Below are 14,295 nucleotides of genomic sequence, written 5' to 3'. Positions count from 1 at the left end.
GAGGCCCGGCAGAGTTTGAGAGAAACGGGAGGTTGGAGAGCTCAAGGTGAGATGAGATACCTAAAGTCCTCTGTGTTTACTTCCATCTCACCCACAACCCCATGTATTTTTTATTAAATGTTTTTATTTAACCTTTATTTATCTGTACAGTCAACCCAGCCCTCTGCTTAGACACGCTGGGTCTCCACTCCAGGCGAGCGTAGGGATTTGGGGCCTATCTGGAGCAGATAGATTACTCTTATCTCTTCAGCTACACATGGTGCTGAAGGTGTACACTGTTTTATTTGTGTAGACATACAGTCATACAAGCTTCCATGGGACCTGTATTACTCAAAGTAGACTTTCTCACCTGCAGTGTGGATAGGAGTCCAGCAGAGGACAACTCTGACTCTCCCTACATTTTTCACTCCTTTTTTTCTCGCTGACATCTTGTGATGAAACTCGCGGTAATGGCAACAGATTAGAATTTTAGTCCATTGCATTACCCTGTCCATTTTGAACTGTTCTGGTTGAAGATAATGCTCTTCCCAATGTGTTGTAATTGTTTTGAGTAGTTGCGAATGTAAATATCGTCTGCCTTGCCTGCATGCAGAACTGAAGTCTGCATTGTCTTGTGCCTGTCGCTAGATGTAATGTCAAATTGTATTATTTTGTGTGTTTGCTGCATGACTGCCTGTTGAAAAAACACAAGAGCGCCCCTGCATGGAGGTGGGGTGTAAATGCATGAATAATGTTAAAATGACTTGAGAATCTGTGAGCACTGACTCCTTGTGTTGTCTCTAGGATGTTGTACCCTGTAAGATCTTCACAGGCAGACATGTCTGTACAGGGTGACCCAGTACACACATTTGATCTTGTTACATATTCAGTCACATTGATGCGTTCATGTAAAACTCACTTCTGCCAAGACACACTCCTCTAACTACACATACCCCCACTCACCCTCATCCCACACTCACCCTCATCTCACCCTCATCCCACACTCACCCTCATCTCACCCTCACCCTCCATCCACACTCATCTTCCATCCCCCACTCACCCTCATCCCACCCTCACCCTCCATCCCCCACTCACCCTCCATCCCACCCTCACCCTCCATCCCCCACTCACCCTCCATCCCCCACTCACCCTCATCCCACCCTCACCCTCCATCCCACACTCACCCTCATCCCACACTCACCCTCATCCCACCCTCACCCTCCATCCCCCACTCACCCTCCGTCCCCCACTCACCTTCCATCCCCCACTCACCTTCCATCCCCCACTCACCTTCCATCCCCCACTCACCATCCATCCCCCACTCACCATCCATCCCCCACTCACCATCCATCCCCCACTCACCCTCATCCCCCACCCACACTCACCCTCCATCCCCCACTCACCCTCATCCCCCACCCACACTCACCCTCCATCTCACACTCACCCTCCATCTCACACTCACCCTCCATCTCACACTCACCCTCCATCCCCCACTCACCATCCATCCCCCACTCACCCTCATCCCCCACCCACACTCACCCTCCATCGCCCACCCACACTCACCCTCCATCTCACACTCACCCTCATCCCCCACTCACCCTCATCCCCCACCCACACTCACCCTCCATCTCACACTCACCCTCCATCTCACACTCACCATCCATCCCCCACTCACCTTCCATCTCACACTCACCCTCATCCCCCACCCACACACACCTTCCATCCCCCACTCACCCTCATCCCCCACCCACACTCACCCTCATCCCCCACCCACACTCACCCTCCATCCCCCACCCACACTCACCCTCCATCCCCCACCCACACTCACCCTCCATCCCCCACCCACACTCACCCTCCATCTCACACTCACCCTCATCCCCCACCCACACTCACCCTCCATCTCACACTCACCCTCATCCCCCACCCACACTCACCCTCCATCTCACACTCACCATCCATCCCCCACTCACCCTCATCCCCCACCCACACTCACCTTCCATCTCACACTCACCCTCATCCCCCACCCACACTCACCTTCCATCCCCCACTCACCCTCATCCCCCACCCACACTCACCCTCATCCCCCACCCACACTCACCCTCCATCCCCCACCCACACTCACCCTCCATCCCCCACCCACACTCACCCTCCATCCCCCACCCACACTCACCCTCCATCCCCCACCCACACTCACCCTCCATCTCACACTCACCATACATCCCCCACTCACCCTCCATCCCCCACCCACACTCACCCTCCATCTCACACTCACCATACATCCCCCACTCACCCTCCATCCCCCACTCACCCTCACCCTCCATCTCATATTTACCACATATCTAACTAACTCCTCGCTCCTCCTCTCCCCTGTCCTCCATGCTCCCCTTCTCTCCTCTCTCACCTCCTCTCTATCCCCTCCTCTTCCCTTCTCCTCTCCTCTTCCCCCCCGGCAGTCGCAACATGTCAGGTGATCAGAAGGAGGACCAGCAGCAGCTCCAGCAGCATCCTCAGCCCCCTCACGGCCAACACCCCAAGGACACCAAGCCGCGCTCCCTCCGCTTCACCTGGAGCATGAAGACTACATCGTCCATGGAGCCCCACGACATGATGCGCGAGATCCGCAAGGTGCTGGACGCCAACAACTGCGACTACGAGCAGCGCGAGCGTTTCCTGCTGCTGTGCGTGCACGGAGACGGCCACGCTGAGAGCCTGGTCCAGTGGGAGATGGAGGTGTGCAAGCTACCGCGCCTCTCGCTCAACGGCGTGCGCTTCAAGCGGATCTCGGGCACATCCATCGCCTTCAAGAACATAGCGTCCAAAATTGCCAACGAACTCAAATTGTAGGTCCTCCTAGAGATATGGAGGGAGGGGAAGTGTTTACCACGCACGTAAAATATTGCGGTTCAAAATTGACTAAAGCAAAGTAATGTGGGGAAAGAAAGCATTTTGACATGGACTTGAGTCAAGTCGAATCTGAACGAGCTGTACAGTCGTTATTAAGTAGCAGATCTACGGATTTCCTCCGAGACACTTACAAAGTATGTATTGAAAACGATGTATAGCTTTAGGCAATAATTTCCTGTGTCTTTGGAGCATTATCCTTATTATTAATATTATTATTATTATTATTATTATTATTACTGATGATGTAACAGGTGGTCTTGAGCTGTCGGGAACGTTGGTCTGACATTGATATGTAGTTTGGGTCTTGTTTTAATTGATGAATGCACTATTGCATTGTCTCCTTTTGTGGCTCTGGAAAATACCTCTCAAATGGGAGTTTAAACTCATACAAGGGAGGGAGAGAAGTGGAGGAGGAACACAAAAACTGACCCCCTCCCGCTGTTACAAGTACCCAGAATTCCTCTTGCTAGGAGAATATGGTTGCCAGATATGACTGGTTGGAATAGACAGGCTTGCTAATAGGGCTGCCAGATATGACTGGTTGGATAGCCTAGCTAATTGCACAACAAGTGACTGTATTATTGTTAGCACTGTCAAACTGATTTTGACAGTCAATTGTGCTCTCTCCCATTTACTTAACCAACCTCTACACATACACACAGACTTTCATTCTATGATTTGAAGCCGTTGATCATCAGTGTTCATCTGTGTGGTTACAGTATAAATGCAATGTATGGACTCAGCTGGTCAAGTCCCTGCTGTATGGGGTCACCCATCCCAGAGAGCAGGGTCTGGAGGAGGCCGGCGACGCGACAACACACTTTGGCAGACCCCTGCTTCAAAACAGGGGAATGTTGCCAAGTATCATGGGACTTTGATTCATTCGCTACAAAAAAAAGTATTCACAGAGAAATAGGGAAGGTTTTCCTTCCTGGCGTATATGAATATTTAGTGTTTTTTCCTTTGATGCTGTTCCATTTTTTTTACGGTTCTCTTCTCAGATGTTACTGAAATGTCCCCCGCTATCTGGTCCCGCCCAACCGGGCCCACGGGCCGAGTCAGATGCGGTCGGCCATTCCTGGGACACAAAAGTTCAAAGTTCAACCATGGCTGTTTTCAGGCCTCCAGTATTCACTCCCATCCTCATATAAACATTGGCACTATTTGAATTTTTGTTCTGGAATGTAAATAATGTACCTCAGTTTGGCAACAGCTGTATAATGATATACTTCCCCTTTTCTGTTGTGTTTTTGTCTGGGCTATGAGATGGGAGCTGTGGAATTAACGTTAACTCATTCGTCCCTGGGTAAGGTTAACCAGTGTCTCCATTAAAACACCTTCAAAATGACCAGCCTCTGTCTGCCTGAGTTTATTTTCAACTTCAACTGTTGTGGATTCTATTCCCGCGTGGGACACCTAATGTGAATGCGTGTTGACTTTACAAGTCACTGTCTAAATATAACCGTCTGAAGTATTCTCTCGTGCAAAATAGATGGTATGACAATAAAACAAACCTTTTTATATATACATTATATCCATATTTGTATCTATTGCAGAAAGTACCTTTGTTGTTACATTACTCACTAGACATCACTGACACGGAAAAGGCATTAAAGCTACATGGGACTCGAAATAGAATGCCTACTGCTCTCAGTTCTCAGTGATCTGGATAATCATGTCTCAATCTACTGTACTGTAGATCTATACTGCACAAAAATATATAAACGCAACATCTAACAATTTAAACAATTTTACTGAGTTACAGTTCATATAAGGAAATCAGTCAATTGAAATACATTCATTAGGCCCTAATCTATGGATTTCACATGACTGTGCACAGCCCTGGGTGGTCCTGGGAGGGCATAGGCCAACCCACTGGGGAGCCAGGCCCAGCCAATCAGAATGAGTTTTTCCCCACAAAAGGGCATTATTACAGACAGACAGAAATACCCCTCAGTTTCATCAGCTGTCCGGGTGGCTGGTCTCAGACGATCTCGCAGGGGAAGAAGCCAGATGTGGAGGTCCTGTGCTGGAATGGTTACACGTGGTCTGTGGTTGTGAGGCCGGTTGGACATACTGCCAAATTCTCTAAACGACGTTGGAGGTGGCTTATGGTAGAGAAATTAAAATTGAATTATCTGGCAACAGCTCTGGTGGACATTCCTGCAGTCATCATGCCAATTGCACGCTTCCTCAAAACTTGAGACATCTGTGACATTGTGTTGTGACAACTGCACATGTTAATGTGACCTTTTTGTCCCCAGCACAAGGTGCACCTGTGTAATGCTCATGCTGTTAAATCGGCTTCTTGATATGCCACATCTGTCAGGTAGATGGATTATCTTGGCAAAGGGGGAAATGCTCACTAACTGGGATGTAAACACATTTGTGCACACAATTTGATTGAAATAAGCTTTTTTGTGCGTATGGAAAATTTCAGGCATCTATTATTTCATCTCATGAAACATGGGACCATATTTTTTGTTCAGTATATGTCACTCTATTTATTTAGATCAGTATTCAAGGGCGTAACTCTGAATGGTAGGTCTCTGTCCCTGTCTGACTAATGGTAGGTCTCTGGCCCTGTCTGACACAGGAATCATAATTCTGATATTTTGCCCAATTATTGGAAAAAGATCTGATCTGATTGGTCAAAAGACCAATTAGTTGGGGAAAAACATAGTTGTCTGTGTTCTAGCATGGCTCTAGTGGAGTACTCTTGGAATGTGTCCCCTTTATAGTTCACTACTTTTTTCTGTGGCGGCAGGTAGCCTAGTGGTTAGAGTGTTGGGCCAGTAACCGAAAGGTTGCTGGATCGAATCCCCGAGCTGACAAGGTAAAAATCTGTCGTTCTGCCCCTGAACAAGGCAGTTAACCTGAACCCACTGTTCCCCGGTAGGCTGTCATTGTAATTCGTTATTAACTGACTTGCCTAGTTAAAGGTAAAAAAGGAATAAAAAAATAAGGATTCCTTCCATTGCTGAGTGAAATGTGCTCACACTGTTAATGAACCGGTTTGTACGAAACAGGTGTCTTAACTTTGGCTACAGCTAGTGGGAAGGAGTTGACTTCCCCATACAGGCAGGCTCCCCTATATGGGACCACTAGATGTCACTATATGACAGGGGTCTCCAACTGGACCTAAGCTCTATTCAATCACATCCGCAAAGCGGAGCTGTCAAATCCACAAGTGGCTCCTGGCATTATACCTGAAGTGGACATTGCCATTGGCTGCACAGAGTCACATTGAGAAATCCCATGCAGCCTTGCGTACAAGTTTGAACACTGGAATGTGAGATATAGCCTAATCTACTCCTCGATTAGAAATCATTTCTATAAAGCATACTTATTAGAAGCTCGTAATGAGACAGGTGTGGCTTCCTGCTCATCAATTTGACAGCTCCAACAAGGTTATACCTTCGACACTGCCAAATCAGCTATACGGGTGTCCTCTATCACTGGTTAACATTAGATCTGATTGAATCTTGGCCAAAAGTTACATTTTTCCCCCCGAAAACTACACAGCCGAGTAGTTGTAGGGCAGAAACTAAATGTGCATCCCTTGGGATCCTGGCCGTGTGGTCCAGACTGGCTGAAGGCAATTAGTTGTGAGAAACAATTTATAGGCTATAAAAGATGAAGCCAAGATCTTTGAACTCATCTGAGGACCAATTTGATTACTTTACACTGGCAGAGTACAGACCATGAGGTTCATGTGCATCTAATCTCAATGGATACCAGCGTTGTAGCTCGATGATATCCTAGCGAAATCTTAAGACTCGAGCGCTGGCGTCTGGGATGAATAACGAGCCTTAAAGGAACAATCTGCAGTTTGAAAAGCTGACGGATGGGGCTGAAGATGACTGAACATTCATATCAAAATGATAGTTAACCGTTTTGAGGCTAGACAGTGTTTGTTTATATTTGGGTTCTGATGGGGTATGACAGTTGAACTACTCATGAGGCATTACATTACATTCAATAATTCATATATTCAAATTACCCAATCATATTGCCCAATTTAAGAATGAGAAAAGTTATCCTGTAAAAGAAATCATACCATTGTGCTCTACTGCATAAGTCTATTGAATCAAGACCTGGGTTCAAGCATTTGGAGACTGCCTGGAGTGCCATATGGGTAGGATTTACAGTTTGACTATTCTATTGGTAAATTGAGACAGGCAAGCTCAATCAAGCAGAGTATTTGAAATAATTTCTTGATGTGAGCCTCCAAACAAATATCTTGCTCAAAAAAAAAAAGTAATGACAACCACCACAAACACATTCCATGGGACAAAGATACTTTTATTTCAAGTTAAGATCCATCCAATATTTTGCAACAAGACAGCATTTGAGATACAAAATCCTTCATCACACAGATGGAAGACTCGTCTAACTTTTTAGTGCCACTAAACGCATCGGGCGGAGTGTATTTCCTTGATGTAGTTAAGATTATTGTTTTTTTGAGACAAGGGGGGAGATATTGGTGAGGGGGGAGAGGGAGAGATGAGGTCATAGGGTTCTAGAGTGAGCACGTTCACTTCTGGTCGGGCATCAGGTCATCGAAGGACTGGCCGCCCTCCAGACGCTTCTCCATCTCGACGAGGGTCTTGACGCCGTCGACAACCATCTGCACCAGCTCCACCTCGGAGAAGCCCAGACGATCGGCGTTGGAGATGTCGAAGACGCCGCCTACTGCTGCAGTGTCCACACCGCCTGAGGAAGAACCAAAATGTACATGTTCAGTACCAAAGACAATGATGGTGGTGGATAAGACGAGAAGTGCCAGGCCAAACCTGCTCCTGGAGTCCCACTGGGCATGCAGGTTTAAGGGACTGAGGAGCAGCTACTTAGCCAAAACCCGACTAGGGCTGGAAGGTAAGAGAGGGTAGCTCCCCAGGAGCTTAGTGAGACTAGACAACACTCCGGATCCGGTGGATGCTCGCTTAAATCCAATAACTGCGAGACGGCATTTCCCCCCCCCCCCCCCTCTACATTCCCTAAACGAGTTAGGGGTGTTAAATGTACGTACCTGTGCCACGCTTCTGCAGCCTCAACCTCTTGAGGACCTCACCAAACTTCTCGTGCTTGCTGACGTTGGGCAGCTTGACGTGCACGCCGGCGCGCAGCCCTGTGCCCAGGTTGGAGGGGCAGGTGAGCACGTAACCCAGGTGCTCGTTCCACATGAACTCATGACCCTTGTCCTTGAACAGGCTCTCGATCTGTAGGGGTCAGGGCGAAGGCTGTGACTTATGTGGCACCATTGTGTTGAGAAAGCAACTGCAGTGTAGGGGACTTTCTAGTTGGGAATTTAAAAAGGTTCCATTCTTTTTGGGACAGTTTTAATTTTGCACTACATTTTAAGTCGACTCCTAAATGGAATAAACACCAAAACGGTGACATGCACATTTCTTGAATGTTAGGTGTTGTTCAATGTTATATAATTGTGTGCCTTTCTGACTGGACTTTTAAATCCTTGAGTCGCACACCACACACACCTTTGTGAGGCCTGTGCAGAAGCGGTGGAACACCTCCTTCATGTTGCCGCCCTTCTGCATAGAGATGACCCGTAGATGGTCTTCCTCGTTCACCCACACCAGGAAGGTCTTGCCGTCGTTGTGCCTGTCAACAAAGACAACATTGGTTGGAAGGAGACACCATTAATCATTACGATCAGGTTTATTCTCAATGAAGGTACCCTCCAGTTGGTACACCGGTGTAGGGTGAAGTTGTCCATAGACTGATCGTGGGAAAGATATATACATTTTCTCCCACTAACGGTTAGGATGGAGGAGTGGAGCTGATCATAGATCTGTACCTAGGGGAAGCTTTACACCAGAGCCTCCTTTAATTCACCGCAACATCAGAGCACATAAACTTCGTATCACTATTTGGGAAAATTCCTCAGTCTTTTTCGAGTACGGAATGTGGATTGAAATGTTCCAAAATGAAGCCTACTGTGAGAATAACACCATTGAAGCAGTCAGCTAACTGCCCTCCATTTTATCTACCACCATGAAAGAGAAGGGAAGCCATTTTGGACAGGGGGGGGGAAACTACATGGAGAAAACTCTCGTGGTGCCCCTAGGGCTGGAGCGGGGGGGGGGGGAACACACCAGATGCCCCTGCCGTCGGGCCAGTCTCGGCCCATCCCGGACGCCAACAGCAGAGGGGAAACGGGTTTGTCGAACAGGAAGTGGTCATCGATCAGCTGTTGCTGCTCGTCGTCTGTCATGTTCTTCAGGGCGTAATACTGGCCATTGAGGTCCCCATCCAGTGAGGCTAAACCTGAAAAAACATGGTTATATCAGTAAAACTACTTAGCCTACATGAAAGTAGTCATCCTTGTCACCAACTAAAGCAAACTGTATATTGAAATGAAATACACAAATCAAGTGGTCATTTGTGCACTTGTCAATGATTCCATTATATAAAACATACAGAATAAGTAAGTCTTAACCAATGACAGTCAGAAGCAGCAAGCCAATTAAAGTGTGGTATAATTTCAATAGGAGGATTAAGCTAGAGTTCCACTTGGTGCTGCCAGGGGGCAGCCGTAGCACACAAACAAGGTCCTGCAGCGTGACTCAAGGAATTGGAGGGGCTCGGTTACGTACTTTCGATGGCCATGTTCTCAATGGCGCGTCGCTCCCCACGGCTGCAGTGTGGGGGGAGGCAGAAGCCGCGGACGCTCCTACCAGTTCTCACTCTAGAGCTCAGGACGTAGTTGGGGTCCAGGTCATCCCCACCCTAACAAAACAATGGCAAGAGCCGCATTAGCATGAAAGCTAACAGGTATGCACATTTGGTATTGACTGTATAAACCAGGATTGGGGTACAGGGAGTTTTGAAAATAATGGGTCATGTGGCCAGTTTGACCAATATGGATTTTGAATTCCATTTCATATTGGTTTCCTGAATAGCGCTGACTACAGTCTACGACATGGACTCATCGAGGCCTTCCCTTGGGAGTTTGCAGGGGCCTATGTGGTGATTCAAGGTGTGGAGATTGAGGCGGAGGTGGAATCCAAACTCACCCCCTTCACCTCAGCTCTCCAGTTGCACATTCACGTGTGCCTGCCCCAAAAGCTGAGGGAGGGAAAATGATCAATGGTGTAGAGGCTAATTAGACCGTCAGATAGCCACTACGACTGAGCCAACGAGGCTGCTGAGCGAAGTGCTACCTCGACAGAGCTGCGATATGTTTGGAATTTGTAAATGAAAGACCTCCTAAATTAAATATTTAACTGTTCCTGAGGTTTGTTTATATATTGTAAAATAACAGGAGGGATTTGTACATTTGAATTTCAGGCACATTTATTATTGAAGAGTGGAACATGAATTGCATCATTCAAGTCACATCCCGAAGTTGATGGGTTTATTGATCCCCTCGCCACTCTGGAAGTCACCCTCTGAGTTTAGTCAGCAACACATGACAACAGAGGGCCCTCTGAGCAAGTTGGTAGGGGTTAGGGGGTGTTTTGGGATTCACCGTGAGCGATGATTCAGCGTGGTGTGTATCCTTACCACAAGGTTGTCTGGGTTCAGGTCGGTCTTGTGTTTGTCTGAGGCCTTGTATCCACCGTGGCGATCTTCAATGATGGGGTCCAGCAGCTCCTTGAACACCTCGTACGTCTCCTCGTCTCCGGCCACACAGCCCACTGTCATGATGAAAGGGTGGCCTGAAATAGAATAGAAAAAGGGTGAAACTGGGCCTTTGGACACAAAACTACGATGCAATCAGTTGCATCGACCCCAAGTGACGATGTCACTGACAAAAATACAGTTGCATTAGTTTTGAAAGTGTTTATATAAAATGGTCAGTTGTGATTGAAGTCGCATTGTTCTTAGTTCCAAAAATAACTTTAGCCACCCTCCTGTCAGAATAACAATCTACATTGAAGCCATTACTACAGTGTTGATATTCATAATGTTGTACATGTCTAGGGTAAAGAAGACCGTAACGTTGCATAACGGTACTCTTCTTCAGCTGTTTAATGCTTAGTTACACTGGATGCTGTACTAGGGGATCAGAGAGCTTATCAAATGCAAGGCCTACGTCAGGGTTCTTGGCCCACCAAGTTGTCCTTTTCATAACACTATTTTAATTAACTGCCTTTTTCGTCAGCATGCTAGTCTAGCTAATGCTAAACTTAAGGCAGCAACTCAACAGCAGGAGTCTCATTTTCATGGAATTCAATGGGCTGCTTTAGCATCAGCTAGCTTAGCATGCTTACAAAAAAGGCAGTTTAATTAAAATAGTTTCTAAAATGCAGAAATGACTAGACAGTTACAAATGTAAGAGCAATGATTAAGTGATAAGTAAACTCTTTAAACTGTAAATGGCTTAAGGGAACTTAATATAAAGTGTTGCCAGGAAGACTGAAGTAATCCCACATAAGACATATCGTATCCCAATATAAACAAAGGTCTGAAATTATGTTTCTCTAAATACTATCCAGTTGGGTTTCTTGCAGTTAATTTGCAGTGTACTAATTAGTTATTGTCAAGCCTCCCTGTTCAGTCGCAAAAAAATATGATCAGCCCGCGGCTGAATGTAATTGGTTCCTGGACTACATGATAATTCAGGGCTTAAAGAGACATGACTACAACCGTGGAACCGAGGGGAAGAAAATGCAAGGACTCAACCTTGTCTGTAAGGTCACTTGCTCAGCAATGGTTTTATGTAGACAAATAATGGCTTTGACCTTGCTCAGCGAAGGTTGTTGGTGATGCTGCAGTAATAAATTGTTACAATAAATAGGCCTAATGCAGGTATAATTTCATTAGGAAGTATGCTTAAAAGGGCAATCTGTAGTGGCTACATCCATTTTATGTAACTCTTTCATTATTGAATATAACTTAATGCCTCATGAGCATAGTTCAACCGCTGTACCCAAAAAATAAGCTTGTTTTACACATACTGTGTTTACATGTTAAAACAAAAAAAAGTTTTTTTTTTTTTTTTTTAAGTTTACCAAAACTGGGACAAGAAAAACGCTTTATTGTTTCAACTGCTACTGCTGGACAGGGCAAAAGAATTACGCATTCCTTTTATTTTACGGCACATTGCATTAGTGGCCACAGAACGGGGCCTTGGCAACAAGTTACCTTTTCAACAGCAGAGGTTTTTCATAAAGTACATGATTGAGATTGCAGCATCCAAGCCCCGGATGAGTGGGTGGGCTATAAATACAGCCCTCCCATTTTCTACTGCACGACAGACGTCTTGAGACAAAAGTCGATACAAAAAAACCCTACTGCTATTTACCTGGGTTATCAATCCCAGTTTGAATGACATCATCCACTGTAAATCCACTTGGAGTTTCCTTGTCCCGCAAGTTGGCGTACATCTCTGGAGTGAGCACCTTGGCCATGTGGTTGTTATGCTGGCTCAGGTCGGGGTACTCCTGCTCCGCAGAGTAGTTCATCTTCAGCTTGTTGTGGGTGTTACCGAAAGGCATGATTTCTTTCACCTGTGAGCAAGGATGAAACAATGTAATGTTAGTGGACGAAATAGCCTACCCGGAAAATTTAAATCACTTACACTGTTTAACGCTGCAATATATAACCTTTTTTGGGCGACCCGAGTTGGACTTGTCATTCTCATTGAATGCTAGTCTAAACCGTATGTCTGTTCTATTTATATGCTTCCCGTTCTTAGGTTTCATTTTTGCATATTTTACTTTTGAACACCAGTTTCAAAAAAAGGTTTCATGAAAATAGATTTCACAGCGGTTTTGATAGGTGCAATGATTCCCTACACATTGCTTGTTTTGTCAAACTGAAATTAGTTGGACTGTGAGTTTTAGCAACCAGGTAATTGCAGAGCGATTTCTGCATAGTGTACCTTTAATTGTAAAAACGTTGGAAGACTATACTGCATGAATTTTAGTTCAGCTAGTAATTTGACATTTTGCAGTAGCTTGGTGGTAGTTGAACTAAATGCAAATCTTGGTAGTGTTTTCAGTAGTTCTCTTTTTTACATGTACTGATGTAGTTAACTGCGTGAACTACTCTTCTTGAAAAAATAAAATGGGTGAAGTAAGCAAGCATTTCCTTTTTCAGCATCACACCTGCTTAATTCTAATTTGTTTAATAGGCTAAAATACACATTCTATTAACAGAATGAACTATTCTTGCAATTTGTAGTCTGACATTTCAGATTTAAATAATGTATTACTTTTTTTTTTAAAGTAACTTTAGTTAAGAAAAAATAGTTTAAGGGTAGCTTTCCACTGTTTAAATAGACGTCCCACTTCATTTCAGTTACATTACGTTTCACCAACGTGGAATAGATGTCCAGTGGGTTTAGTGTAGCGTAACTTCTTCCAGTGTGACGTAATTGGTCGTTTGGTAAACTATTTTCAAAGTAGCTTCCCCAATACTGATGGATTGATGCAGTCGTAAACACCCGGTTCAAAAGGTAACAAAAAAATCCAAACATTTGCGTCCCCTTTCCTCATCATCCGAGATGGTATACACGCAATCTACCCTCCGTGCCCACATCTAGCAACTTAATTTCACTAGAATGTCAAATCTACAACATATAATGGATGGATTAAAATGCATGTAGTCATCCATGTTTTAATCCAAATATGTAGGCTACAGCGCACCTTTGATGGAAGCCCTCGACCGAATGCGTAATGCGCAGCACCAGATAATAAGACCTTGCAGATAAGAGATGCTGCAAGGTCGTTCGTTGTCGATGTAAACTACAACGGCAAACGGAAAATACAACCCTTGTATACAAGGCCATTTTATCCAGGATATAATATTTTACAGTTCGATATAAAAAGCATTCGTTAAAAAAAAATAAAAAAAAGTGAAACCAAATCACTGACGTCTCCAAATCTCAAGGGTGAACGCGCTTTACCGATATGTTGTCTACAATACACAAGTCTTTGTTCAACCAAAATTATTATTTTTGTGCCATTGTCACCATACATTTAAATACATGTATTAAATACAAAGCACATTCGACGCACTATAACAACGCCACACATGACATTCTTATGCATTTCTGTATTTCTACACATCCCCCCAAAAAATATATATCCTACCTTAGGACGTTTTTCTTTGGGAAAGACACAAAATCCCTTTCGACAAGGAACGACACACCAACGCTAATACTTGTGTCCAGAACTAAGCCGCTTTGCTAGGTTTTATATGCCACAGGAGCTCTCTTCTGATTGGTTACTATTTAGAGTCCCATTCATTCTATTGGAGAAGGAATAACGCAATTGCATATAGCGACAGTGCTGCAATTTAACATCCGAAGACCTCTCAGATCACGTGGTAATTTCCTTGACAGCTCTCTTGATTGACAGCAGTTGGAGAGACTTGTATGGTAGCAGTGTCTACATAAAATGTATCCGCACTGGAAAGGATATTGATATGCTCCTAGTAAGC

General features: G+C 45.2%; 2 protein-coding genes across 15 annotated transcripts in view; one reads left to right on the top strand and one right to left on the bottom strand.

The window, feature by feature from the left end:
• The window catches only part of LOC129817746 (MAP/microtubule affinity-regulating kinase 3-like), a 119,184-nt gene extending 114,953 nt beyond the window's left edge, over positions 1-4,231 (top strand). For 9 of the 14 annotated variants that reach the window (XM_055873261.1, XM_055873258.1, XM_055873257.1 and 6 more), the window contains 2 exons: positions 2-46; positions 2,433-4,231. In XM_055873261.1, coding sequence (XP_055729236.1) covers positions 2-46; positions 2,433-2,823 — 436 coding nt within the window. In that variant the 3' untranslated portion in view covers positions 2,824-4,231. The remainder of the gene's footprint in view (position 1; positions 47-2,432) is intronic. The other 5 variants (XM_055873270.1, XM_055873268.1, XM_055873269.1 and 2 more) reach the window with 1 other exon arrangement.
• Positions 4,232-7,167: 2,936 nt separating this feature from the next.
• Positions 7,168-14,056, bottom strand: LOC129817745 (creatine kinase B-type-like). Its single transcript, XM_055873256.1, has 8 exons — positions 13,947-14,056; positions 12,155-12,359; positions 10,411-10,565; positions 9,501-9,633; positions 9,000-9,171; positions 8,382-8,505; positions 7,916-8,105; positions 7,168-7,599 (listed from the first exon to the last, which is right to left on the bottom strand). The coding sequence occupies exons 2-8, from the start codon at positions 12,345-12,347 to the stop codon at positions 7,421-7,423; spliced, it is 1,146 nt and encodes a 381-aa protein (XP_055729231.1). The 5' UTR covers positions 12,348-12,359; positions 13,947-14,056; the 3' UTR covers positions 7,168-7,420.
• Positions 14,057-14,295: the final 239 nt, after the last annotated feature.

Source organism: Salvelinus fontinalis, chromosome 20, assembly GCF_029448725.1.
Source record: "Salvelinus fontinalis isolate EN_2023a chromosome 20, ASM2944872v1, whole genome shotgun sequence".
In the NCBI taxonomy this organism is placed as follows: Eukaryota; Metazoa; Chordata; class Actinopteri; order Salmoniformes; family Salmonidae; genus Salvelinus; species Salvelinus fontinalis.
This window is presented reverse-complemented; position numbering and strand designations above follow the sequence as displayed.